Genomic DNA, 25,764 nt, shown 5'->3' with positions numbered 1-25,764 from the left:
AAAGTTTATTGCTCACAGGTCCCTAAAAGTGCATGGCAGAGAGAAGGGGCTAAATTGCTATGGTCATGTCTGACTCTACCCTATGGACTGTAGCCCACCAGGCTCCCCTGTCCATGGAATTTTCCAGGTAAGAATACTGGGGTGGGTTGTCATGCCCTCCTCCCGGGGATCTTCTGACCTAAAATCGGATCCTCATCTTTTATGTCTCCTTTGGCAGGTGGGTTCTTTATCCACTGAGCCATCTGGGAAGCCCTATGGTACCACACACGCAAGAAAGAAAAATCACCAGTTTAGGGTTGAGAGTGGAGCCTAGGGTTTTATGGGTTCACTCTTTATTGGTGAATTTAAAACATAGCAGCTGCAGGAACTTGAAGCCCAGGGAGAGAGAAAACAAGTGGGTCTAAACAGTCAGTTATGAAATCAACCAAGATCTCTAAAACAAAGGAGCTTGGAGGCAGTGGGAGTGTCTGGCTCTTCAGTCCTGTGGCCAGCAATACATTTATTCAAGATAGACATCTTTGAATTGGGTACCTATGCCATCAATGCTTAAGTCAGTCACCTGTCCCCTTTTCTCAACTCTGGTCAACATCTTTACATACTTCCACATAAACATACATATGAATCATGTATGAACTCCTTAATCACAAAGTACCTCAGGAATAGAGGTATCTTTCTCATTTTTGTGAATTAAATTTAAAAATTCTTAAACCTGGACGTCATTCCTTATTTCTGATGTTACCAATACTCTTCATTACTGTGATACTAGTTGTCTAAGTTATTTAGTAGCAGAAGTTTTGAGCCAAAACCAATCTGAATGATTAATAAGGCCTCAGGGAATTCCAATATCCATTGTTCTGGGTTAGACTCATAAGTCAAAAAAAAAAAAAAGGGGGGGAGGGGGAGATTAGGAGGAGGATAAGGAGAGAGCAATATTTGCAATACTAGATTCTTTAGATGAGGCCATAATTATGCCTCAAACAAAACCCACTTATCTCCTGAGAGTCACCAGAGCCAGTCCATTGCAGTGAATCCAGAGTGTCCAGGCCTTTATGACCTTCAGAACCTAAAGAACTGTTGTGATATAAGCCAGGAGGGTCAGAATGCACAATGCAGGGGCAAGGGAGAAAGAGAAACAGAGCCTTTTCCTAAAATGTTCAGTTCTAAATGCTTAGTTCTACTATTTATGTCTTTGTAACAATATGTTGTTTATGTATTTGACTGTGCCGGGTCTTAGTTGCAGTATGTGGGATCTAGTTCTCCAACCAGCGATTGAATCCAGGCCCCCTTCACTGGAAGCGGGAAGTTTAACCACTGAACCACCAAGGAAGTCCCCAAAATCTGTTTTTGATTGCCAAGGCTCTGATCAAAGAGAACCCTCTCCCTTAATAAAGGGGTCCCTCATCTTCATTTGAATTATTAGGTTTTATTGTTCAACACTTGGGGAAGGGCATAGCAGCCCACTCCAGTATTTTTGCCCGGAGAATCCCAGGGCTGAGGAACCTGGCGGGCTACAGTTCATAAGGTCACAAAGAGTCAGACATGATGAAGCGATGAGCACGCGGCATTGTTTGACACTTCAAAATAGACATGCCAGCACCTGGAATAGTGCCTGGCACAGAGTAGCTTTGCATAAGCATTAACTGAATGAATGAAAGACTGAGTGAATGTGTATACATGGTTAAAACACTACGTATTAATAGCACTGAAAAGAATGAAATACTTGGGAAAAAATTTAACCAAGGAAGTAAAAGATATGTACACTGAACACTACTTCTCCCATTAATTTTACTAGCTCACTCCACTTTAGCTTAGTATTCTAGCTTAGAACTCTGGAATTTATGTGAAGCCAGCCAACCCTCCACTTCCATCAGGTTGCACGGTGACCCCTTCTGTGGTTTCATGTTAACACTTGGCAGGAACTTATCTGATCTTTCATAGAAGTCCCTCTCCAGATGGAGACCCACTGTGCTCTTTCATACCCCAAGGGACTACTGATCCTCTGCCTAGCTGGTTTTCCTGTTCCTATTTCATGCCCTACAATTCAGATCCTCAACATAATAGTCTTCAAAAAGGTTTGTCATATACCCTGGATTCTTACTTTCAAAATTGAAACATAGGTGTCTGAAGACCTTATTCTGGTGGATTCGATTTTTCTTTGGGGGCCTTTTAGACCTTTCTTTCCCTTCCTCAGTCCCAGATCTAGGGGTTTCTGCTAATTTGAAGCCACTATAGACGTATCTGACACAGGAGCTCAAAATCTCCCAGGGGCACAAAATGCAGGTCTGGCTCTACTTCTCTGACTCAATAGCTTCCACGGTCCTCTCTATTCTTAGAAGGACTTTTACAATGAATAAAAAAGGAGAGAATGCTGAAGCCCAAGGAAACATACATTTTACACCAACCCGGACGATGAGCGCCTGGCCTCCTTAAATGTCAGCTACTCATGAGTCTCTCTAAGTCATCCATTGATTTCACATGGAAGTCGGTCAGGACTGCTTTTAACTAGAGGAGCCTCACACTGCAGGTTTCATTTAGCTATGTGGAGGGAATATTAAAAGTTGATGTGAAAAGCAAACCTCTGCTTAATTAGCATCTGGATAAAGACTTTACTAGGGAAGCAATGCAAGTTAATATAAAATAAGAAAATCGACAATGAAGTCTTTCGACAGCTATTTTTGTGTCTGTAGCCTTTCATTTATGAGAAGTATAGGGATGGTCACCTCATGCTCTGCCTACTGATTCTAGTTAATCTGTATTTAGGAGGTTGGCATTATTCCTCTAACTGTGGTTGCACACATGTTTTTATGCAAAATTTTTACTTCTTATTGCTTTTATTCTGATTTTTTTTCCAAATGCTAACCTTCAAATCTGTTTGCATGTTGACCAATCACTTTAGAAGGAAAAGAGATTCTGAATCTGCTTAGAAACAACACTTCACATATTACCCTGCAAACAGTCCTCCATCCACATACTAAATATTTGTTTTTATATTAAACACTTTGAGTCTTTGGCTTCTACTCATTTACTGGTTAATATTAATACTTATACTTTTTTGGAAGCAAGATTTTTATTTTAAATTTATAACCAGGAAAAGAAAAATATTCATTACATTAGAAAAACACATCCACAACCCAGTTATATTGAATTTTTTGCCTTTGTGAAGAAATCATCTTTCACAACCGTGTTGCCATGTTTCTCTGCCCTTTTTCAATGAGGAAGAGCTCTTTGTTCTCAGCACTGTTCTTTCTCGGGTCAGGGTAACTGTGCTCTCTCAGGTGTGATGTCTCTCCACCCTCCAGGCTTAGATATCATCTGGCAACCCTGAAACAACTTGCCTCCAGAGGGAACATTCTGCCCACTGCTATATGCTCCTTTATATCAGGTGTGGGATCCACTTAAGATGTCAGATCCTTTACCCAAACCAAACTGAAGAGAGTTGTGGGAACAGAGTGGACTGCCTAAAAATTTAATTCGTTTTGACCTTGCTGCATTTTTTTTTTGTATAAAATATTTATTTTTCCCCAGATATTTAAAAATCAAACAATCAGCCCTTAGAGCTCTGCAGCTATTTATATTTTATGAAGTCTTTTCTAGAACACAATTTTTCCTTCATTTTACACAATGATCCTCTGAAGTGAATATGAAAAATTCTGGGTGAATACTGGAAGGATTTGACTTGCCCTGAAAGAACAACCGTTCAGTGATAAATTCATCTTTTGACCCCATGATATCTGATTCCTGTCTCTTTTCCATTTATATACATTAAGTGATCCCCCTCCCATCTACCTTGCATTATACCAAGATGGCTTTTTAAGCTGGTCAAACAAAAGGATTTTTAAGAACAAACGAAAGTATAGAAATGAAGATTCATTCTAAAACTCCTTATCATCTTCTGAAAATTAGATAATAAATGGGCTTCACTTCCCTGGTGGTTCAGATGGTAAACAATCTGCCTGCAGTGCAAGAAACCCAGGTTTCATCCCTGGGTCAGGAAGATCCCCTGCAGAAGGGAATGGCAACCCACTAGAGTATTCTTGCTTGGAGAATCCAATGGACAGAGAAGCCTGGCGGGATATAGCCCATGGGGTTGCAAATAGTAGGATGCAACTTAGCACACAGCACACACATAGTCTTTCCGCTCAAAAATGAATCATTCAGCTGTAGAGACTGGACACACATTCATTCAGTTTAGCCAGTCATTTGATCATTCAAGGAACATATTTTGACAAAAATGTCCTCTGTGCCAGAAAATGTGCTAACTGTTCCGGTGCTGGGAGAAAAAAAAAAAAAAGACTTGCCACTATGTCCTGACCATTTTGTTGAAATAGCAAAAAGGAAGCTGAATGGATAGAGTTCAAAATTAATTGTTAATATGGACACCATATTGCATGAGAACCAAGAATGCCCTCAGATGGAGGAATTAAGAATATCAAGTGTTCTGTGATGTTTCCTCATCCAAAAGAGGAAAGGTCCAGAGCCAGAGGCCAGTGAGGAAGCCCTTAGTGACTCTGGAGTGAGCAGAAGAGGAAGCCAGCTTGTAGGAAATGAAAGATGGGATGGGAGACAGGAAATGAAGGCAGCAAGTAAACATTCACTTGAACGTCTTGGCCATGAAAAGGAAAAGGAGTATCATGGCTGGGTGTAGAATCTAGCTGCTTTTTCTGAAACATAGATGGACAATTTTTATTATCATTTATATTCAGTGGTCACAAACAAAGCATGGTCTAGAAGTCAAAGTGAGTTTTGCAGGCTTCGAGATTAGCAATCACAAAGATGGACGACTCTCAGGCAATCTGTTTCAATTTCTTAGATTTGAAAGTTCTTTTGTGCAAAAGCTTGGTCAAGTTTCTTTGACAAAAGGCTTTTATCATTTTGACAGAGTTCTCTTGTCCTTAATCATAAGTAGTTAATAACTTATCAATCAAAAAATGAAAGAGGTAACTTTGAGATTCAGAATCTGATAATATAAAGAGAATAATGCTTTGTTTCAGCTCTGACCCTTCTGCTGGGGGTTCCTAACATCTAAAACTTTTCCCAGTTTCCAACTTCCTAGAAATACTGATTTCATATTTGTGTCATGAGAACAGAGACCACTTTAGAATTACTCACCCATAGCGACACAGGTGGATCTTAGGATTGGACAATACACGGATACCCCCAATCTTTACTTTATGATTCTATAGTTTTACTATCCTTTTTCTTTCTCAATTTAATTATATCAGTTCCATCTGTAACAAGGGCACAGATGCAAAATGTTTTAAAAAATGATATATTTTTGAATGTAACTGAAATTTGACCAGAAGAAAATCTGGGGAAAGTATTCTTTCTACCTTCAATTGTTACAAGACTATTCCAGACTTCTGTATTTGAATTTTTTCCTTTTAGTTCATATGTTCAGGGTATATCTGGCTAGACAGGATATTCTGCTTCCAAATCCTTGTTACTAATCCTCCCTCCTCCCCTCTTAGATTCTTTATGGCATTTTTACTCCTTTCATTTGGGAATAGCAGTAGCCCAGATTCTTCAGTTGATTGGTTATTCTACCATGAGTGGAACATTTAATTAACCCAGCTCCCATCAACTAACAACAATAATGTTTGCTTCAGTTGAGAAACACCATGCGCTACTACAGACACTTCATTAAATTCAGAACTGCCATCCATTCATTGAATTCTGAAAATCGATCTTTCTGAAAATTAAAAGAAAAAAGTTTTTAAAATATTTTATAATTTAAACAAATTCTTACCTGGAAACACACTCATTTAAGACCAGTGGTCCCATAATAATAACTCCCTGGGTTTATGCAGTGCTTTTTCACCGAGGAGGTAAAATGACTTAGCTGAACGTGTTCTTACTCTCTTTACTATTTGAGTTCAATAATGCATAATGTTAAGCAGATTCAAATTCCTTCTTTAAGATGTTAGTCTCTGTTATTTCTTCATGAAAAATGCATCTCTCTATCTTCAAATGTTGAGACATGATCAATTTTTCTCAGCTATTTGTACAGGAACTGGTGATGATCTGACATCTACAAAATGACCCACATTTAAATGCTTTATGGCTATAATCTTTATATCTTTCCCCTAATAAATCTGCCTAGAATGAAATGAGCATTCTTTTAAATAGGATATTTAAGTGCAGAAGCAATGAATTTAGCATTTAGCGTAGTTCCTTTTTGGCTGAATGACTATATTGATTTCAATGTGGAATTTTCTAAGTCATAGGATCTGATTTTTTCTCTTTTTTTTTTTTACTTAATAGTCAAACATTTCTCTTATGGCTTTTGTTTCTTCAATAGCTCTCTCAAGTCACTATGCCTATTATTTCAACAAGTTCAATAAATACTTATCCTGTATCAACTTTGGGAAAGATTGCATTGAGCCAAGTGCTACATGAAACAAAATGAAGAAAAGGTATGGCCCTTGATCTCCCTAGCCACATGTCTTAACGGGGAATAAAACAGAAAAAAAAAAAAAAAAAAAGCAACTTTACAGTAGGTCAGAATAAGACACATACCATTACAGATGTATAGAGCCAGCGCTCCCAGAATTGAAAGAAACATTATTTCTAGACAATAGCATAAGAAAAAGTCAATGAAGACGCAAGCCATGATCTAAGCATTAGACTTTGTTTTATGGAGTTACTGGAGTAATCCTTTCCTCAAGAGAAAATGGCATCAGAAAGAAAGCTTCAGAGGCAGGAAGTGGTCATTTGTTTGGGGATCTACAGCTCATTCAGTAATCCACAGATGTATCAAACAGCAGAGCCCAAAGAGATTCACAGTTTGAGCACTTAATAGTCTCATCTGAAAAGTGAGAAAACTAAGGCATTAAGAGATGAACTGATTGATCCAAAGTGTCAAAGCGTCTTAAATGGTTCAGAAAAGAAGAAAACCATCTCTCATGATGTCCAGGCCCTGCTGAGCCTTCTAGATCATATGAAAATGTAGGACACATGTGAGGAACTATGTGACTGATAAGAAACCCTTATTTATTGCTGCTGTTGTTTAGTTGCTAAATCATGTCCAACTCTTTGTGACCCCATGGGCTACAGCTCCTCTGTCCATTATCTCCTGGAGTTTCCCTGAATTCATGTCCATTGAGTTGGTGATGCTATCGAACTATCTGTTGCCTACTTCTCTTTTTGCCCTCAATCTTTTCCAATATCAGGATCTTTTCCAAGCTCTTCACATCAGGTGGTCAAACTATTGGTGCTTCAGCAACAGTCCTTCCAATGAATATTCACTCTACTTTTACCTACCATTTAATTTCTCATAGATGTCAAACTGTCGAAAACACATGATATCAAATACCAATCAGAAACTGAATTTTCTGTTTGAGATAATTCAACAGAAGAAAAGGAAATCAGTCCTAGTATACTGAATACAAACTAAGGAAATCCTGGTTAAAAAAAAATAGACTAGATTAGCTTTATGTCTGAATTGAAAATGTTTCTGCATTTTTTAAGCCTAAAGCAGGGAGGGTTCTTCTTAATGGAGAGAATTGCTGATTAAATTGCTGACAAGAAATTGCACTTAAGATTCAGCAGCCAGAGAACATAAACACAGGGAATAAACATGTCTGCCTGCATCAATCAAAGACAGCTGCAGTCTACTCCCAGAAAGGTGAGCAATTATTTATGAAATTATGTCTTCTTCAGTGATTCTATGTTGCAATCCTAAGAGAAACTGAATGAGGAAAACAGATAGTGTCATGGTCCCAATTAGCCAAGGAGTCACATGCATTTTCAAAATCAAGGGATTTTACTTATATATTATTTAACCTCATCATCTTGGAAAAAAATGTTTAGCTTTAAAAAATAATCATAATTAAATAGGCCAGTGTGTTTTTGAAGAACTGCATGTGTGTGTGTGTTTAAAGATTGGTGTCTGATTCTGCCAAGTACACATTAACATAAATCTGAAGAGAAAAGAAGTCAAGCCAAGAAGCATTTTACAAGGGCCTCTTCAGGAGATTTTGTTTGTTTCACTGGATCATTTTCTAGGTGAGTGATGCTAAGGCTCTCATTGCCTTTGGGCATTGGCTGATTTTTTTTTTTTTTTTTTTTTTAATCCATGGAGTGTTTTTCTTTCCTCTTGGGGCAGCCTTGAGCCACCAAGATACTGCTTAGTTATGGGCAAGGAAGTGTGGGCAAAAGCCCTATATTCCTGGAAGATGAATCATCTAGTTGGTAGCTCAGTACTATAAACCTCTTAGCCCAAAGAAACATGCCCAAACATCCCTAAGTTATGCTTAAAGGCATTGAGATGAGTGCTCATGGTCTCTCTGCCAGGCCATTTAGGTGACTGTGAGGCCCACTGGGCAGACCACAGTCCTTCAGGGACAGCTCAGAGGCCTGGCATCCAGAAAATCCCTTCAGAGTGACTGCTGTTGCTGCTGCTGCTGCTAAATCTCTTCAGTCGTGTCTGACTCTGTGTGACCCCATAGAAGGCAGCCCACCAGGCTCCCCCGTCCCTGGGATTCTCCAGGCAGGAACACTGGAGTGGGTTGCCATTTCCTTCTCCAATGCGTGAAAGTGAAAGGTGAAAGTGAAGTCGCTCAGTCGTGTCCGACTCTTGGCGACCCCATGGACTGCATCCTACCGGGCTCCTCCGCCCATGGGATTTTCCAGGCAAGTGTACTGGAATGGGGTGCCATTGAATGGTCTAGACCCATCTAAACAGACCTCTGGGGTGAAGACTGCTGTTGGCCTGAGTCTCAAATTCTCCTGACTGTCTAACCAACAGAAACAGCTCCTTCCTGAAGCAGTTCTTAACAGCGGTTCTCAAATTTAAAAATCAAGAAATTCGGATGAAGGAAATGACACAAACAGATGTAAGCAGAAACAGAGATACAGATGTAGAGAACAAACTTATGGATACCAGGAAGGGGAAGAAAGGGATGGTGTGAATTGAGAGATTGGGATTGACATATATACACTACAATAAAATAGATATCTAATGGAAACATACCATATAGCACAGGGAACTCTACTCAATGCTCTATGGTGATTTAAATGCAAAGGAAATCTTAAAAAGAGGGAATGCATGTATACATACAGCTTATTCACTTTGCTGCACACATAAATTAACACAACATTGCAAAGCAACTATACGGCAATAAGAATTTAAAAAAGAGAAAGAGATGACACATACCTGGCATGCCTAAGAAGGTTTTAAGAACAAGAATAGATATTTTTCACACATTGTGCACTACCTGATACAATGTTAAACTCTCAAGGTCTCCAGAAGAAACTGGAGGTAGTGAAATTGTTTCCCCTGATGATTCAATCAAATGACTCTGACTGCCTTTTTTTGGCAAGCTGGCAACTAATCAGCAACTCACTTAAGGAAAGAAAAACAATATTCACTCATTTCATGTTATCTGAATTTTACTTCTCCCTCCCTCCTTTCCTTTTCCCCTCCTGTGTTTATTAGGAAGTGAATTCAAAGTATTAATGTATTACAGGTTTCTCTTGCACACAAGTAAACAGTGTTGCTAATATTTAGCCATATATCCCTGAGTTATTGTTGGATATTAGCCATAAATATTTCCAGAGAAGGGAATAGCAACCCATTCCAGTACTCTTGGCTGGAGAATTCCAATTACAGGGAGCCTGGAGGGCTAGAGTCTATGAGGTTGCAAATAGTTAGACATGACTGAAGTGACTTAGCTGGAGAAGGCAATGGCACACTACTCCAGTACTCTTGCCTGGAAAATCCCATGGATGGAGGAGCCTGGTAGGCTGCAGTCCATGGGGTCGCCAAGAGTCGGACATGACTTCACTTTCACTTTCACTTTTCACTTTCATGCATTGGAGAAGGAAATGGCAACCCACTCCAGTGTTCTTGCCTGGCGAATCCCAGGGATGGTGGAGCCTGGTGAGCTGCTGTCTATGGGGTCGCACAGAGTCGGACACTGAAGCAACTTAGCAGCAGCAGCAGCAGAAGCGACTTAACACTCATGTACAGCCATAAACATTACTGAGGATTACCAAAACATCAAGATCACAGGCCCAAGCTCCAGAATTTTTCACTGAACAGGTCTATTTATGATAAATCCCAGGAATCTACTTTTAGTTACAGGCAGCTGAAAATAATGCAGGAGGTCCTTTGCCCACTGTACTTTGAACTACCTAAGGATATTCCTGGGAGCACGTCTCCACAGTCCTGGCCTGAGGACATCATCATAACCCAGAGGAGGGCTCAATTTTCCTTCTGAGCTACTGGAAGGAGTCTTGCTAATGCAGAAACCAGTTTGAGACCACAGTGTGGGACTCTGAGCAGGAGGGCAATCAATAAACAGCAGGATAAGAACCTGACAAGGATTGTAAAGTTTAGATTAAGAAGTTTAGCAGAACCTATAGGCTCTGATTTTGCCAAATCTTCTGGAATCCTCCTTGTTATATCCTCAGATATCTCTTCAGCTGTTCTGCATGCATGCTCAGCTGCTTCAGCTGGGTCCAACTCTTTGCAACCCCATGGACTGTAGCCCACCAGGCTCCTATGTCCATGGGATTCTCCAGGCAAGAATACAGAGTGGGTTGCTACGCCCTCCTCCAGGGGGTTCTTCCTGATCCAGGGATTGAACCTGCTTCCCTTATGTTTCCTGTATTGGCCTGTGGGTTCTTTACCACTCCTAAATGCCTTTGGAGGCTCCGTATGTTCCAGAGGTTCCAGGTTTCACCCTTCAACACCGGCCAGGTGGCTTCTAACAACCATGCAAGTGGAAGTTCTGCTCACAGTCAGTATGCTGGGCAGTGGGCAGCAACAGGCTGAAGGCTCACCCGTTCCCCACAGTAAATGCAAGATTCAGGCTCCTGGGTTCTCTTCCCCACCCTTCCCCTCAGCTTCTCTGTCCAACCCTTTCTTTGACAGTCTCTACTTTCATAGGAATAAACAGGAGGGAAAAATAAAGTCCTTAGCTAGTGTGCTTGCCAGATTTTAGTAGGAAAAAATCTTTCCAATGGGCTAAACAAAATGTGTAAGTTATCATTAGTTTCATGTTTCCCAGGACAGCTGAGTTCTCAGAAAGTGGACACTCCGGACCATCTCAGACATGAATCTGAGAACTTCATCCAAGACTAAGCAAATGGATTCATGTGGCCTTTGAAAGTAAAGGTCACAAAGTCCCTACACTGCAGGTCAAACATTTAAGTTCCATGAGAGGCTCCACAGACAAGTTTGTATGTCTGGTTTCTTGCTCCAAAACTGATTAATGATGTGATAATACAATGAGGAAAAGTGCAAAAGGAAAAGAAGGAAGAAGGGGAGGGGAGGAGAGGCCAGATGCATCAATAAAACTACCTACAGGCCAGAGGAGGCAGGAAAACCACAAGAGACAGACAGAAGAATTTAAGTGAATTTAAATAGTAGAGCTATAGAGGACTGGTGAGCTCTACAACCTCAAATAGCCCCACTGGAGGAGACCTCGGTATCACATTTAATCTATCAGTACTGTCACTGCTGCTACAAATGACAGGACAATGATGGCCACCCCTGTGTGAGGCCCCCCTTGTTCAAGGCATCTTGCTGGACACGTCTCAAGTGTTACCACATCACACACAGTGATGATCACAACAGTGACCCTGAATCATAAACCCCCTAATATTCATATACCTCCCTTTTTCTTTAAAATGGGATCCTATAGACATACAACCTTCCAAAATCATTGTTTTTCTACTTTAAAATTATTTTTTAATTAAATAAGAGTCAATTGGATCAGTTGCTCTACCTGCAATGCCTAATATTTTGGGAATCACTTGACCTTGAGCTACTTAAACAATGAAAAAGGCATGTGTATGGGAGGTAGAGGGCATGGGGTACTTTCTTGGTTTTATTTTGCTTGTTTGATGGTTTGGTGTTGTTGTTGTTTAAGAAAGTGAGTGGAAAGGCAAAAGTTACATCTGATTCCCAACTGTGTGTCATCAGACCCAAAGGACATATGTATATCTATAATTGTAAATATGTAACATAACATCCAAAAGTCTTAAAAGGGAGTCTTATTAAAGAGGTGGGAAAAAATATATATGAATTGATTGTTATTGGATTGATTACCTGGTTTGACTCCTGGCTCAGGAAGAACCACTGGAGAAGGGATAGGCTACCCACTCCAATATTCTTGGGCTTCCCTTGTGGCTCAGCTGGTAAAGAATCCACTTGCAATGCTGGAGACCTGGGTGCGATCCCTGGGTTGGGAAGATAGCCTGGACAAGGGAAAAGCTACCCACTCCAGTATTCTGGCCTGGAGAATTCCATGGGCTGTATAGTCCATAGCATCACAAAGGGTCGGACATGACTGACTGACTTTTGCTTTCATAGGCTCCCCTGGTGGTGATAGTGGTAAAGAACCCGCTCGCAAATGCAGGAGACATGAGAGACGTGGGTTCAATCCCTGTGTCAGGAAGATTCCTTGGGGGAGGATATGGCAACCCAGTTCAGTATTCTTGCCTAGAGAATCCTATGGACAGAGGAGCCTGATGAGCTAACGTCTGTAAGGTCACAAAGAGCTGAACGCGACTAAAGCAACTTAGCACTCATGCAACAATACCAGAAGAACGAGCTTGCGTCTTTCTTTTTCTTTGATCTTTTGTTGATCCTACTGTGTTTCGGTGTTTCTGCTCTGGTTTTCTGTGTATCTTTGTATGTGCTTCATTGGTTGGCACTTATATTTGTTTCTATGACGACCTGATGTGTGCATTTTCTGTGTATGTTTCTTGGTGCCTCAGTATTTTTAATTTATTGCTTCTCTTTGCTGTTTCATGTTTCTATTTTTTTCTTTAATGTCTCTCTTCACACTTTTCCACTTTTAACTTTTCTATTGCATTTTGTCCCTCAAGTATACCATAAATTTAATTATATCCTCATACATTTTCATAGGAACATACATTCATGCATTTATATTAAAAATAGGCTGAACTTTATTTTTAAAAGATTTATTTGAGGGGATAAAAAGGGTTTTCTTTTTTTCTCACTTGATTCTGGCTAATAGTTTCATGATTCAGGGCTTTTGATTTATTAAAACAAAATGGCCTATTCACGACCTAAGTGTTCTAGATTCCAATCAAAGGATATATAGAAAAGGAATGTGTAAAAGGAAGATAAAAATGATAAGTAGAAAATTCAGCATAAAGCATATTTGTATTGGGTTGACCAAAAGTTTGTTCAAATTTTTTGGCCAGTGCAATACTTCACCTACTTCTCATATAGACAAAGAAATGTGCAAAAATAAAATACAAGTTAATCACTTCTAACAAGTTTGCTATCTTCTTTATCACTATATGGGTGATACATAGTGGCTCAGATGGTAAAGAATCCGTCTGCAATGCGGGAGACCTGAGTAAAATCCCTGGGTTGGGAAGATCCCCGGGAGAAGGGCATGACAATCCACTCCAGTACTCTTGCCTGGAGAATTTCCATGAACAGAGGGGCCTGGTGGGCTGCAGTCCATGGGGTCACAAAGAGTCGGACACAACTGAGCGACTAAGCACACAGCACTATACAAATTTAAAAAATACTAATAGGAACCAGTTTACATAAATTTATCATTACTATGCTCAGGCACAGTTAAATGACAAAATAATGCCAGATCAACTAGGAAAAGCATGCTTCTGAGTTAAAAAAAAAAAACGCTTCCTAGAAAAATATGCTTCAATTAATGTGAAGGCTGTATTTAGAAAACTGTGAAGCAAAATGAAATTGATTCATAGTCTAACACTACTGTCTTATTTTAACTCTTTCCTATTTCCCAAACCCCATCAATAATTAGAAGCCTTTAAGATATGAAATTATTAAATAGGTGTATCTTTTAGAGATTATTAGAAATTAGAGTTGAAGGGATAAATTATTTGACATAGATTTTTAAAGACAAAAGATTATATTTTCATTGAATTGAATATCAGAATATTAGCAAAATGAACATTTCTAGTGAAACTTAGTGGGGTATGGAGCACATAGATACAAGTCTTACTTTTATTTCTGAAATGCAAAAAAAAAAAAAAGAATGTGACTCAGGGGTTATGAATGGTATACTACTTCATATCACTTATCCTCTTCCTGGGTTATGAGCAACTGTTTACAAATCCTATCTCTCAAGAGGGAAGCAGATAATTGTATCACTGAGGGCAGCAGTAACTATAGGTAAACTCTCAGCTATCAACACTTTTGGATCTATATTTTGAATCACAGGACGATTCTGAGAGCCCCTGTGATTGTGTTAACATCAGACAGTGTTTTTCTATTTTCTTCCTGAGTAAAAAAAAAACAAAAAAAAAACAAAAAAAATGGCATTGGATTACTCATTAGAAATACTATGTGCATTTTTCCTCCCTTCCATATGATAAAGTAAAACATTGGAATTGATATAACTCGGGGTATGACCTTTCTCTGAAGAGCTGATGCACAGTTAATAACATATGGAAAGGAATTTAATCCTCAGATCTCTAAAAAGCTATAAAGAGCCTAGATCACTTTTCCATCTACAAGCTTGGTTTTAGAAGCATACAAAGCTCATTTTGGAGTTGAATAGGAAAGTCTGTGACATATAGCACATAGTCTGATTCTAACAGATGGATTTTTCTTGAAATAACTTCATTAGTTAATCACTTTTTTTACATATACTTTTTCTAGCTAATTGGTATAACTGCCAGCTGGAGCTGTTAAGAAACCTCCAAAGAAACTGGTAGGTAAGGAGAACACTGGCTAATTTCACCAATTCTAGGATTAAACTTCTACTAATTTCATACTAACCAGTATGTACTTTAAGAGGAAAATCTTCTTCATAATTTTTTCCACCTTTTTCCAAAAAGCTTACTAGATCTATGTTTAAACCAAATCAATCATCCGGAGTTGAAGACATGACAAAAAGACAAGACACCAAAGTTGAGCCCCACAGGTCAACAGGTGTCCAAAATGCTACTGGGAAGAGCAGAGAAATAGCTCCAGAAAGAATGAAGAGGCTGGGCCAAAGTGGAAACAACGCTCAGTGAATGTGTCTGGTAGTAAGAAGTTAATGTTTTCATAAATCTTTCTGATTAAAGAGGAAACAGATAAAAGTTGCTTATAACCACTAATGAGTATTAATTATCTATGGAATTGCATCACCATCTTCATCAGACATGCTGAAGAGTTCTTTTCCTTTAAAGAAGTTTCTCAGTGTAACTGCATGAATGCCTGTATGCTCAGTCACTCAGTCCTGACCCCAGGAACTGCAGCCTGCCAGACTCCTCTATCCAAGGAATTTTCCAGGTGAGAGCAGTGGAGCGAGTTGCCATTTCCTACTCCAGGGGATCTTCCGATCAAAACTATGTCTCCTACGTTGGCTGGTGGATTCTTTAGGAATCCTGTGATGGAATCATTTGAGATGTAAATGATTAGTTTTCAGCTTAGGTGCCCTAAGACATTTTTAAATAAAGGAAAACAGTGTAATTTAATGAAATGAACATTGAGAAAACTGGGATCTGTTTTGACTTTACAATATCTTTAGGTAGTGATTTGGATCTCACAAAAGGATTAGTCATTCAGATAGAGACAATCCCCAGTCTTTGAAATTCAGTGGTAAATATCATGTTCCCCACCTATTTATCATTAACGATCTTTCTGTAATTTATGTGTTGATAGATCTAGGAAAAGTACCATAGGAATAAGATGCTAATTACCAAGGGCTTTAAAAGGGAAACAGCAAGCCTAGTCTAGTTTAGCAGGAAGGTACGTATGTAGCAACATGGAGTATGCGGAGAGAATAATTTGTTGTTGTTTAAAAAAGTAATAATTCTATTCAAATTGCTCTCTTTCCAGTAAAGGCTTTCTAATACAGATTTGCTTAAGCAGATTTTTAATATAAGGTAATTTTAACACTTACCAATTCCATGTTTGAATGTATAATTTCCTGCCAAATCAAGACATACCTAAAAATTTTTATACTAATTTTTCTTTGTTAGATTTCCAGGGGTCACTTAAGAATTGAGATCTTACACTTCATTTTAAATTTAAAACTGATTCCTCTTTTTAATATGTCATATTGTGCAGACCGCCACTTTCAGTTCTTTCAGAACACACTAGTTCCTTTTTTGTTTTGGCGGCTTAAAAAAATGACACAAATATACTACTTCGAAATTCTAGAAGACAGAAGTCTGAAACGCGTTTCACATGATTGAAATCAAGCCTGTCGGCTGGGCTCCCATTCTTTCCGAAGGTCTAGGAGAGAATGGGTTCCCTGGACTCTTCAACGTTCTAGAGGTTTCCTGATTTCTTGGCTCACAGCCCCCTCCCCCATCCTCAGAACCCGCATGTTCATCTCTCTGACTCAGACGGCCCTGCCTCTATCTTTCACTTTTAAGGACCTTACTGTAAGAAGGCAATATTTCCTTTGGTATGGTGAAAATAAAATCACGCCATCTTGAGCTTTCAACTAAAAAGACCAAAGCTCACTTTGTTGCTGTGTCGCTAAGTCCTGTCCTCTGAGACCCCCTGGACTGTAGCCCACCAGACTCCTCTGATCATGGGCTTTCCAGGGCATGAATACTGGAGTGGGTTGCCATTTCCTTCTCCAGGGGCTCTTCCCGACCGAGGGATCAAACCCCAGTCTCCTGCATTTGCAGTCGGATTCTTTACCACTGAGCCACCTGGGAAGCCCCCACAAGTTCACATACCACGTGCCTTATCTGTACATCAAGGGCTTCCTTGCACTCAAGTCACAAAGGACAGTGTCTGTGCACTTACTCTCTGCAGGTTCTTTAGAGCGGCGGCCGCTGGACGACTTCCTCAGCAGGCTGCGCCCCGAGGTAAAGAGGCTGGTTAACTCTTCCAAAGGACTCGTGGGGGTTCTGGACCGGGAGCCGCTCGGAGCCGAGCCGTAGGTATTGACCGCGGCGTTGACCATCTTGCTCCCGTCTGACACCGGTCTGGGGGTGGAGTGAGGCACTGATGGCGAGCTCCTGGAGAGGCTGCCCGAATGCACGGCGTCGTAGGGCGGGGGCCTTTTGAGGCTGAGCGGGGTCAGGGACCTGCCCATGCTGACAGGCGATGGGGAAGCGGAGTGACTTTTGGGGTAGCCGTGCGGAGACTGCGTTCGGTACAGAGTGGAGGGCGGGGGAGGGGACGAGGAGAGCACGGAGGCGGCGGGAACCGGCCCCAGGGCTCCAGCCTGGTCTTTCTCCAGTTTGGCGTGGCCGGAGGCATGCGATGGCAAGGAGGATGGGGAGGCTCCGGCCTGCTGTTTCATATAAGACACGTTTTCCAACACTGGAAGCTTGGTGACCTCCAGAGGGGTAAGCGGAGACTCATCCGAGTTGGGCGAGCACTGCACCGGGGCCGGGGGGAACACCAGCAGCGGGGGTCTATGAGACAGCAGGTTGGGAAAGGGCGGGGGGATGTCACAGAGCAAACCCTTTGGAGTACATGGCACTGAGGACTTGGCCAAGTCCAGGTCAGGCACCGTGGGAGTAGCACACTGCGAAGAACAGCTGTGATGGTCGAGGTCACATTTTGAGTCTTGGCCTAGATCATCAAAAATGGGGTATTTCATTTCTTCGTAGACGGCCTCACTCTGGTCCTCATCGTCCTTCCGGAAGTCTCTGAGAATGTTCCCCACCATCTCAATGTACACGGGCTCTTCCTCCTCGGGGTCCCCTGCGGGGCTGCTGACCTGGCAGAGTGAGGAGTCCCGCGGGAGCGAGGTCCTCCTGGGTCCGTGCTTTTTGATATACGTTTCGTCAAAAGATGTGCTGAGCTGAGTGTTTGGGTTCCGTTTTGGTTTGGGAGGAGGAATCTTCTTTGAATATTCATCACTGTGGGGTCTTGGTTTGGCTGACACTAAAAGAAGAAGAAGAAAAAAACAGTGAAACAGATGATTACAATAGCAAAACTTTCAGATATGACTTGAAGGTGGCTTTCCTACTCTATTGAGAAGGAAATGGCAACCCACTCCAGTATTCTTGCCTGGAGAATCCCATGGATGGAGGAGCCTGGCAGGCTACAGTCCATGGGGTCACAGAGTCAAACACCACTGAGCTGCCAACACTTTACTACTCTAAACGTTTGAGGGAAGGGGTAACCTGAATCATTTCTAGATGGAGGCATAGACTAAAACTCCAACAGAAATCAAACATTTCAATATTTAGAAAAACATGTGAAAACCGTAGTAATATTTATCTTCAAATTAATATTAATAATCCAACACTGATAAATGCATTAAGGCCAGAACTCTTCACCACTGTCTTAGAATTTCTAAATAAAAACTTTCAGATGACACAAATTGGATAAAAACAATCACATATTTGATAAAAATCAACCTCCACCAATTAAGCAACAAAGAAACTTAACGGAAAAAAAACAAACAAACAGAGTTTCTGTTAGAACAAATGGTTATAATAACACCATGGGGACTGTGCCCTTTTAATGATATGGCTATTACACATGATCACATCTTGCTTTCATTTGGGATAAAAATGTTCCAGCCTGCTAGACTTAATCTCTGTCTTGGTTCAGACAAATAACTTTTATACAGATGGGGCTGATACATCAGGGGAAATTGATGTGAACATCTTATGAGGCTAGACAAGTTAATCTCCAAATCTCCAGGTAGTGTTGATTATGGGGTATTCTGTTTTTGTTCAGAAGGCCTCTCATGATATCCTAAATGCTGTCTTGGAATGAATTTATTGCCCTGACACATCAGAAGCCCCTAGAGAGTTTTACAAGAGAATAATCCAGAGAATGATGTGCAAGCTTCAGGAAAAAGCTCTGGAAACTCACAATAGACGTACATACAAGTATATTCCATAGCCTGCTGGAAGTCCTCCTTGTAATGGAGCATAAACTTTTGGCTCCATCCAGGAGGGCCAAACAGGCAATGTGTCTATGACTGCAATCAATTGTGTCGCATGCAGGGAAGGTACTGAAGTCTTGTTATTATCTCATTATTGCATTGTGCTGATACATAATTACAATGATTATCATTTTTATCCAGTGTGGCAGAATGTAGTTCATTGTGGTAAGTGATAGCATACAATGTAAGGTGACAGTGTAGTTTATAGGTATAAAACTATGAGAAAAGAGCAGACTTCTCTATAATTTGCAGCTTGAAGGAAGAGGAGGTCTCAAGGCACAAAGCAGGAAATACCCCAAATTTCCTTTTGTTTTTTTTTTTTTTCAATTAGTATAACTTATGACACAGAAAGTCTTCTAAAACTTACTATAGGAGAATCAAGTGCTTGAAGTTTATTTATGTGGCTTCCCGAAACATCAATCATACCTTCTGAGAAAGAGAACCCATCAAATACTCTAGCAGTGGCTATATTGCTCACTTCTTTTCTAGGTCATTCTGCTTTCAAACATTCTGCTCCATTGTTCCCATGATGATTTTTTTCACTCACTACAATCAAACAGCTTGTTGAGGGGAAGTTTCTTACTATTACGTAGACTTTCCCTTTAACTTACAGTAGGAAAAAACTAGATGCCATTTCCAGGGGGGTGATACAGCAGTAGAGCCTTTTCATGTCAAATAAGAAAAGTCTAGGGACATAATGGGATGAAAACGACCCAGAAGATTCTTTAGGCAGGACTCAGAGTGACTAATAGTTCCTCTCTGTATCTCCTACTGGTAATACATTTTTATTGGTTTTGAAATCTACCATGCATGTCCACTTTATATGATTTAAATAAATCATCAAATCATATCAAAAAATCTGGGCCCAAATAAAGTAAAACCATAAATTAATGAGTAAGATTGACTTTGAATTGGAAGGGACTTTGAAAGAGCCAAGACTTAAAAGTCCACCCAGGCTATTCTTCTGTAGCTTGTTTTTTCCCACCTCAGCTTGTCATCCTAGATGGCGTAACTCACTCTCTAGGAATACTTGCCACTGAGTATGGAGTTATAGGAATTGAATGGCATGGGAAGTAGCAAGTCATTCTGTAAATTGAGGGTTAATCTAAAGTTAGGAATGAATGTGTGTCCATGAGATGGGTAACTTCATGATTTGAGAATTATCATACTTAGAATAAACTTTCATTTTTCTGATTCCTAAATTATAATTCACTGCTGGGTTTTGTTTTGTTTTTTTTTTTTTTGACCTTCCTGTAAATTATAATTCCAGCATAGACTTGGGTAGTTGTATGGAGAGAATCAACAGGACAAGCAGAACACAAGCATCTACTGAGCCCAGACCTAAGTAGAAACACTGCATTGAGGGAAGACTACAGCCCAGGATTCCCAGGAACCCAGAGGTCAGGGTAGAGCTGAAAGTGACATGATATTCCGGGAAATGGAAGCATCAGTCTCTTCCCTGGAACCAGCATCCCTCTTCCCACATAGAGTAGAATGTGGCCTTTGGAACAGGCAAGACCGATGCTTGGGTTGCACTCAAAATATAAGCAAATGAAGCTAGTTTTGTTTGCCAAAATAAACAGAAAAAAATGAAATAAAATAAAGACCCACCATATCTATGAAGTAATGGAAGAAAGAAAAAGATTCTATTCTATAACACACATAGTTAGAATAAAGATAACTGTTCATTATGAGGGCTTCCCAGGTGGCTCAGTGATAAATGATCCACCTACCAATGCAGGAAATGTGGGTTGATCCCTGGGTCAAAAGATGCTCTGGAGAAGGAAATGGCAACTCACTCCAGTATTCTTGCCTGGGAAGTCCCATGGACAGAAGAGCCTGGAGGACTGCACTTCATGGGGTCTCAAAAGAGTCAGATATGACTTAGCGACTAAAAAAGTTCATTACGAAGGAATTTAGATAATTTATTTGTACTGTGAGGACAACTTTAATACCAAACTAAGTACAGATATTATCTGACAAGGGGAATTATATATGTGACTCTTGTGATGAATCTAAGGTAATCAAAGTTGACAGTTGCTATGGACTGAATTCTGTCCCCGGCAAATTATTTCCTTGAAGTCCTAACGTCCAATGTGATGTTACTTGGAGGGAGATCCTTTAGTGATAATTAGGTCATGAAGTCGTGAGGGCTGGGTCCTCCTGATGGAAGAGATTAGTGACCTTATAAGAAGCATCATCGGAGAGCATTTTCATTGTCTCATTCTCTTCACCATGTGAGGACACAGTGGAAAGATTGCCAGCTGCTAGGAAGGAAGAGGGACATGGCAACCCACTCCAGTGTTCTTGCCTGGAGAATCCCAGGGACGGGGGAGCCTGGTGGGCTGCCGTCTATGGGGTCGCACAGAGTTGGACATGACTGAAGTGACTTAGCAGCAGCAGCAGCAGGCAGGAAGAATATTCTCAGCAGAAACAATGTTAGTACCTTGATCTTGGACATCTGCCCTCAAGAACTATGAGAAAATAAATATCTGCTGTTTAAGCCACCTAGTCCATGGAATTTTGTTATGTCAACTTGAGATGACTTAGACAACAGAATACTGATTAAACCTAGATCTGATAGACAGAGTGCCTGATGAACTATGGATGGAAGTTCGTGACATTGTACAGGAGACAGGAAGCAAGACCATCCCCAAGAAAAAGAAATGCAAAAAAGCAAAATGGTTGTCTGAGGAGGCCTTACAAATAGCTGTGAAAAGAAGGGAAGTAAAAAGCAAAGTAGGAAAGCAAAGGTATACCCATTTGAATGCAGAGTTCCAAAGAATAGCAAGGAGACACAAGAAAGCCTTCCTCAGCAATCAATGCAAAGAAATAGAGGAAAACAATAGAATGGGAAAGAGTAGAGATCTCTTCAAGAAAATTAGAGACACCAAGGGCACATTTCATGCAAATATGGGCTCGATAAAGGACAGATGGAAGGGACCTAACAGAGGCAGAAGATATTAAGAAGAGGTGGCAAGAATACACGGAAGAACTTTCCAAAAAAGATCTTCACGACCTGGATAATCATGATGGTGTGATCACTCACCTAGAGCCAGACATCCTGGCATGTGAAGTAAAGTGGGCCTTAGGAAGCATCACTATGAACAAAGCTAGTGGAGGAAATGGAATTCAGGTTGAGCTATTTCAAATCCTGAAAGATGATGCTGTGAAAGTGCTGCACTCAATACCTGAGCAAATTTGGGAAACTCAGCAGTGGCCACAGGACTAGAAAAGGTCAGTTTTCATTCCAATCCCAAAGAAAGGCAATGCCAAAAAATGCTCAGACTACTGCACAATTGCACTCATCTCACACGCTAGTAAAGTGATGCTTAAAATTCTCCAAGCCAGGCTTCAGCAATACGTGAACTGTGAACTCCCTGATGTTCAAGCTGGTTTTAGAAAAGGCAGAGGAACCAGTATCAAATTGCCGACATCTGCTGGATCATGGAAAAAGCAAGAGAGTTCCAGAAAAACATCTATTTCTGCTTTATTGACTATGCCAAAGCCTTTGACTGTGTGGATCACAATAAACTGTGGAAAATTCTGAAAGAGATGGGAATACAGACCACCTGACCTGCCTCTTGAGAAATCTGTATGCAGGTCAGGAAGCAACAGTTAGAACTGGACATGGAACAACAGACTGGTTCCAAATAGGAAAAGGAGTACGTCAAGGCTGTATATTGTCACTCTGCTTATTTAACTTATATGCAGAGTACATCATGATAAATGCTGGGCTGGAAGAAGCCCAAGCTGGAATCAAGATTGCGGGAAGAATATCAATAACTTCAGGTATGTAGATGACACCACCTTTATGGCAAAAAGTGAAGAAGAACTAAAAAGCCTCTTGATGAAAGTGAAAGAGGAGAGTGAAAAAGTTGGCTTAAAGCTCAACATTCAGAAAACGAAGATCATGGCATCCGGTCCCATCACTTCATGGGAAATAGATGGGGAAACAGTGGAAACAGTGGCTGACTTTATTTTCCTGGGCTCCAAAATCACTGCAGATGGTGATTGCAGCCATGAAATTAAAAGACACTTACTCCTTGGAAGGAGTGTTATGACCAACCTAGACAGCATATTGAAAAGCAGAGACATTACTTTGTCAACAAAGGTCCATCTAGTCAAGGCTATGGTTTTTCCAGTGGTCATGTATGGATGTGAGAGTTGGACTGTGAAGAAAGCTGTGCGCAGTAGAATTGATGCTTTTGAACTGTGGTGTTGGAGAAGACTCTTGAGAGTCCCTTGGACTGCAAGGAGATCCAACCAGTCTATCCTTAAGGAGATCAGTCCTGGGTGTTCATTAGAAGGACTGATGTTGAAGCTGAAACTCCAATACTTTGGCCACCTGATGCAAAGAGCTAACTCATTTGAGAAGACCCTGACTCTGGGAAAGATTGAGGGCAAGAGGAGAAGGGGACGACAGAGGATGAGATGTTTGGATGGCATCACCAATTCAATGGACATGGGTTTGGGTGGACTCCTGGTGTTGGTGATGGACAGGGAGGCCTGGTGTGCTGCAGTTCACAGGGTCGCAAAGAGTTGGACATGACTGAGCAACTGAATTGATTGATTGAATGAAACACCCTATAAAGTCAAGTACCCACTCTTTCATCTTCTGGCATTGAAATACTTTAACAGGCTTTGTTACTTTAAGAATTAATATAACTCCTTCCCAGTCTTTTGGGCTTCCCTCGTAGCTCAGTTGGTATTCTTTGCCAATTTGCCTGCAATCCAGGAGACCCGAGTTCAATACCTAGGTCAGGAAGATCCCCTGGAGAAGGATATGGCCACCCACTCCAGTATTCTTGCCTGGAGAATTCTTTTCGATGCAATTTGCACCTTCCCTTGCCCGATACTCCTCAACCACTGAAGCCACATTAGAGAGCATATTATAGCTGAATACAGAGATGCTGATCTAAGGTACCCACCAGGAGCATCCTTCCCTGCCCACAGCCTGTTATTCTGGTTCTTCTCTATCTGATAATCCAACCTCTGATTTATGCCAAGGCACATGTCATGCTATTTAATGAGACCCACTTTCTAGATATTCTTTGTTTTCTGTTGTTGCTTCCTGTGGCTTATAGACGCTCTGCTCCACTGGGTTGGGTGTGTTCTCCTGCCCGTCATCGAAGGCAATTCTCCAGCCATCCTTGCCCAGATAATCCTTCATTATCTGGACAAGCTTCTTCCCTCCCCCTTTCCTTGTGTGGTGAAAGAGCCTAAGGCAAGCAGATTCATATAATTCAAGCACAGTTTATTTCCTGCTCCTCTTCCTTTGTTTGATTCAAATCAAGATGAGAGTATTGAGGATTATTTAGTGAGTAAAGCAATAAGTAAACTACAGCCAATGAGGATGAACAAATAGATTCATTTTTCAATTTCAGGAGACTTTTATTCCAGGCAATGTCTGGTTGCCATTGCACACCACCCCCACCTTACACATCATGATTCTCTCTGAAAAGCCAGAAGAGGGAATGATTTCATCTCTAATGAACTGATTTTTCTCTGCATTTGCAACTTATCATTTGGTTTCACCTTATTCCAAGTATTGAGTAAATAATTCATTGAGCAATGAATTTTGTTTCAGCTGTCATATATGCTTTGTTTGTTTGCTTACCCAAAGAAGGAAAAGACTGAAATTTTTAGCAACATTGTCCTACGATTCATTCTAGTTTAACATCACTCTAGAGAACTAAAAATTAACTAAAAATTCATGTTTTAAAAATTATTTCTTTATAAGGGGTTTAAAAATAGTCTTATTCTACATACATAGATGATGAAATTCTACTAATAATTGTTCATAAAAATTGCATTGACGATTCCAACATTTAACCTAATTCAACCATAATAAAAAGGTGACTTTTATTGCACTTGAATGAATTGTAAATTATTTCTAATAAGACCAAAGATAGAAGCAGTAATCCCTGTTCAGCTCCAGAACACAAACTTTATGCTTAAAATAGTATAATGACAGTAGCATTGAATAAGCAGAAAGTGACATTTTTGAAATGAAATATCTGAGCACAAAGATTATGTATGGCTTTCAGTCATGCCCAAATGATCTGTCTTTCACAGTTAATTTTGGAAATTCACCATGTCCCTTGTCAAACTATCCTTCTGAAATATTTTCCCTTATTAAAGAAAGAGTAATGAATAACCAGACTTCAGTGTCTATGCATGTTCTTGATGCAAGAAGTGAGAAAAAAGACAACACAGGTGAGTATCTCCCCTGATGAAAAGTCCCTTTGATCACAGATTCCAGAACTTGAAAGGGTCTTAGAGATTATCCAACCCAAACTTCATATACTACTGATGAAGAAATATAAATTCCTTATCAACTACTTAAAACAATCTCAAAGTCAATTCAATATTTTATACCTTTTAAAACAAAGGAAAAGAAAAAGGGAAAAAAAACTCTAAAATTCATTATTTTGTATATGATAAAAAGTATCACTTAGAAAGGTCGTCCTCACCCATGCTATAATGGCACTATTATGTGGTTTGGTTATAGAGGTATACTTAAATAGCTCTGGTTACAGAATTATATTTAAATGGGTCATTCAAACTAGGAAATGAGTGTCCAGTGAACAGAAGTTATGGCCAAATTACAGAATACTGAACTGGCTGATTCTAGATGGTGAGAGACACATTTCCCACTTTCAGCAGAATTCTGCTCACAATAACTCTCTTTTCACAACTCAGAATTTCAGAAGTTTTAAGAATATTTTTATGTTCACAGTCACAACCCCCATAATAGCATCCACAAAATTGTTCTTTCTTATTTTATTTTTTTTAATGAAGGTGTTTATAAAGGGATGGGAGTTACAAATACTCTTGTTTTGTTTACAGTAGGACCAAGAAAGTGTGAAAGTATACAAAAAGGATCAGATTTAGAATTGTAGTATTTGTGCTATTTGTACCATCCTAGATCTGCCAA

At 40.2% G+C, this 25,764-nt stretch overlaps 1 protein-coding gene across 3 annotated transcripts in view; it reads right to left on the bottom strand.

Annotated features, from left to right (window-relative positions):
- NYAP2 (neuronal tyrosine-phosphorylated phosphoinositide-3-kinase adaptor 2) overlaps positions 1–25,764 on the bottom strand; it is a 318,522-nt gene that overhangs the window by 105,507 nt on the left and 187,251 nt on the right. For all 3 annotated transcript variants that reach the window (XM_060411347.1, XM_042244319.1, XM_042244320.1), the window contains one exon: positions 16,718–17,809. In XM_060411347.1, coding sequence (XP_060267330.1) covers positions 16,718–17,809 — 1,092 coding nt within the window. The remainder of the gene's footprint in view (positions 1–16,717; positions 17,810–25,764) is intronic.

The sequence above is a fragment of the Ovis aries genome, chromosome 2 (genome assembly GCF_016772045.2).
Source record: "Ovis aries strain OAR_USU_Benz2616 breed Rambouillet chromosome 2, ARS-UI_Ramb_v3.0, whole genome shotgun sequence".
Classification (NCBI taxonomy): domain Eukaryota; kingdom Metazoa; phylum Chordata; class Mammalia; order Artiodactyla; family Bovidae; genus Ovis; species Ovis aries.
Note: the sequence above shows the minus strand (reverse complement) of the source record. Positions and strands in the feature narration are given on the sequence as shown.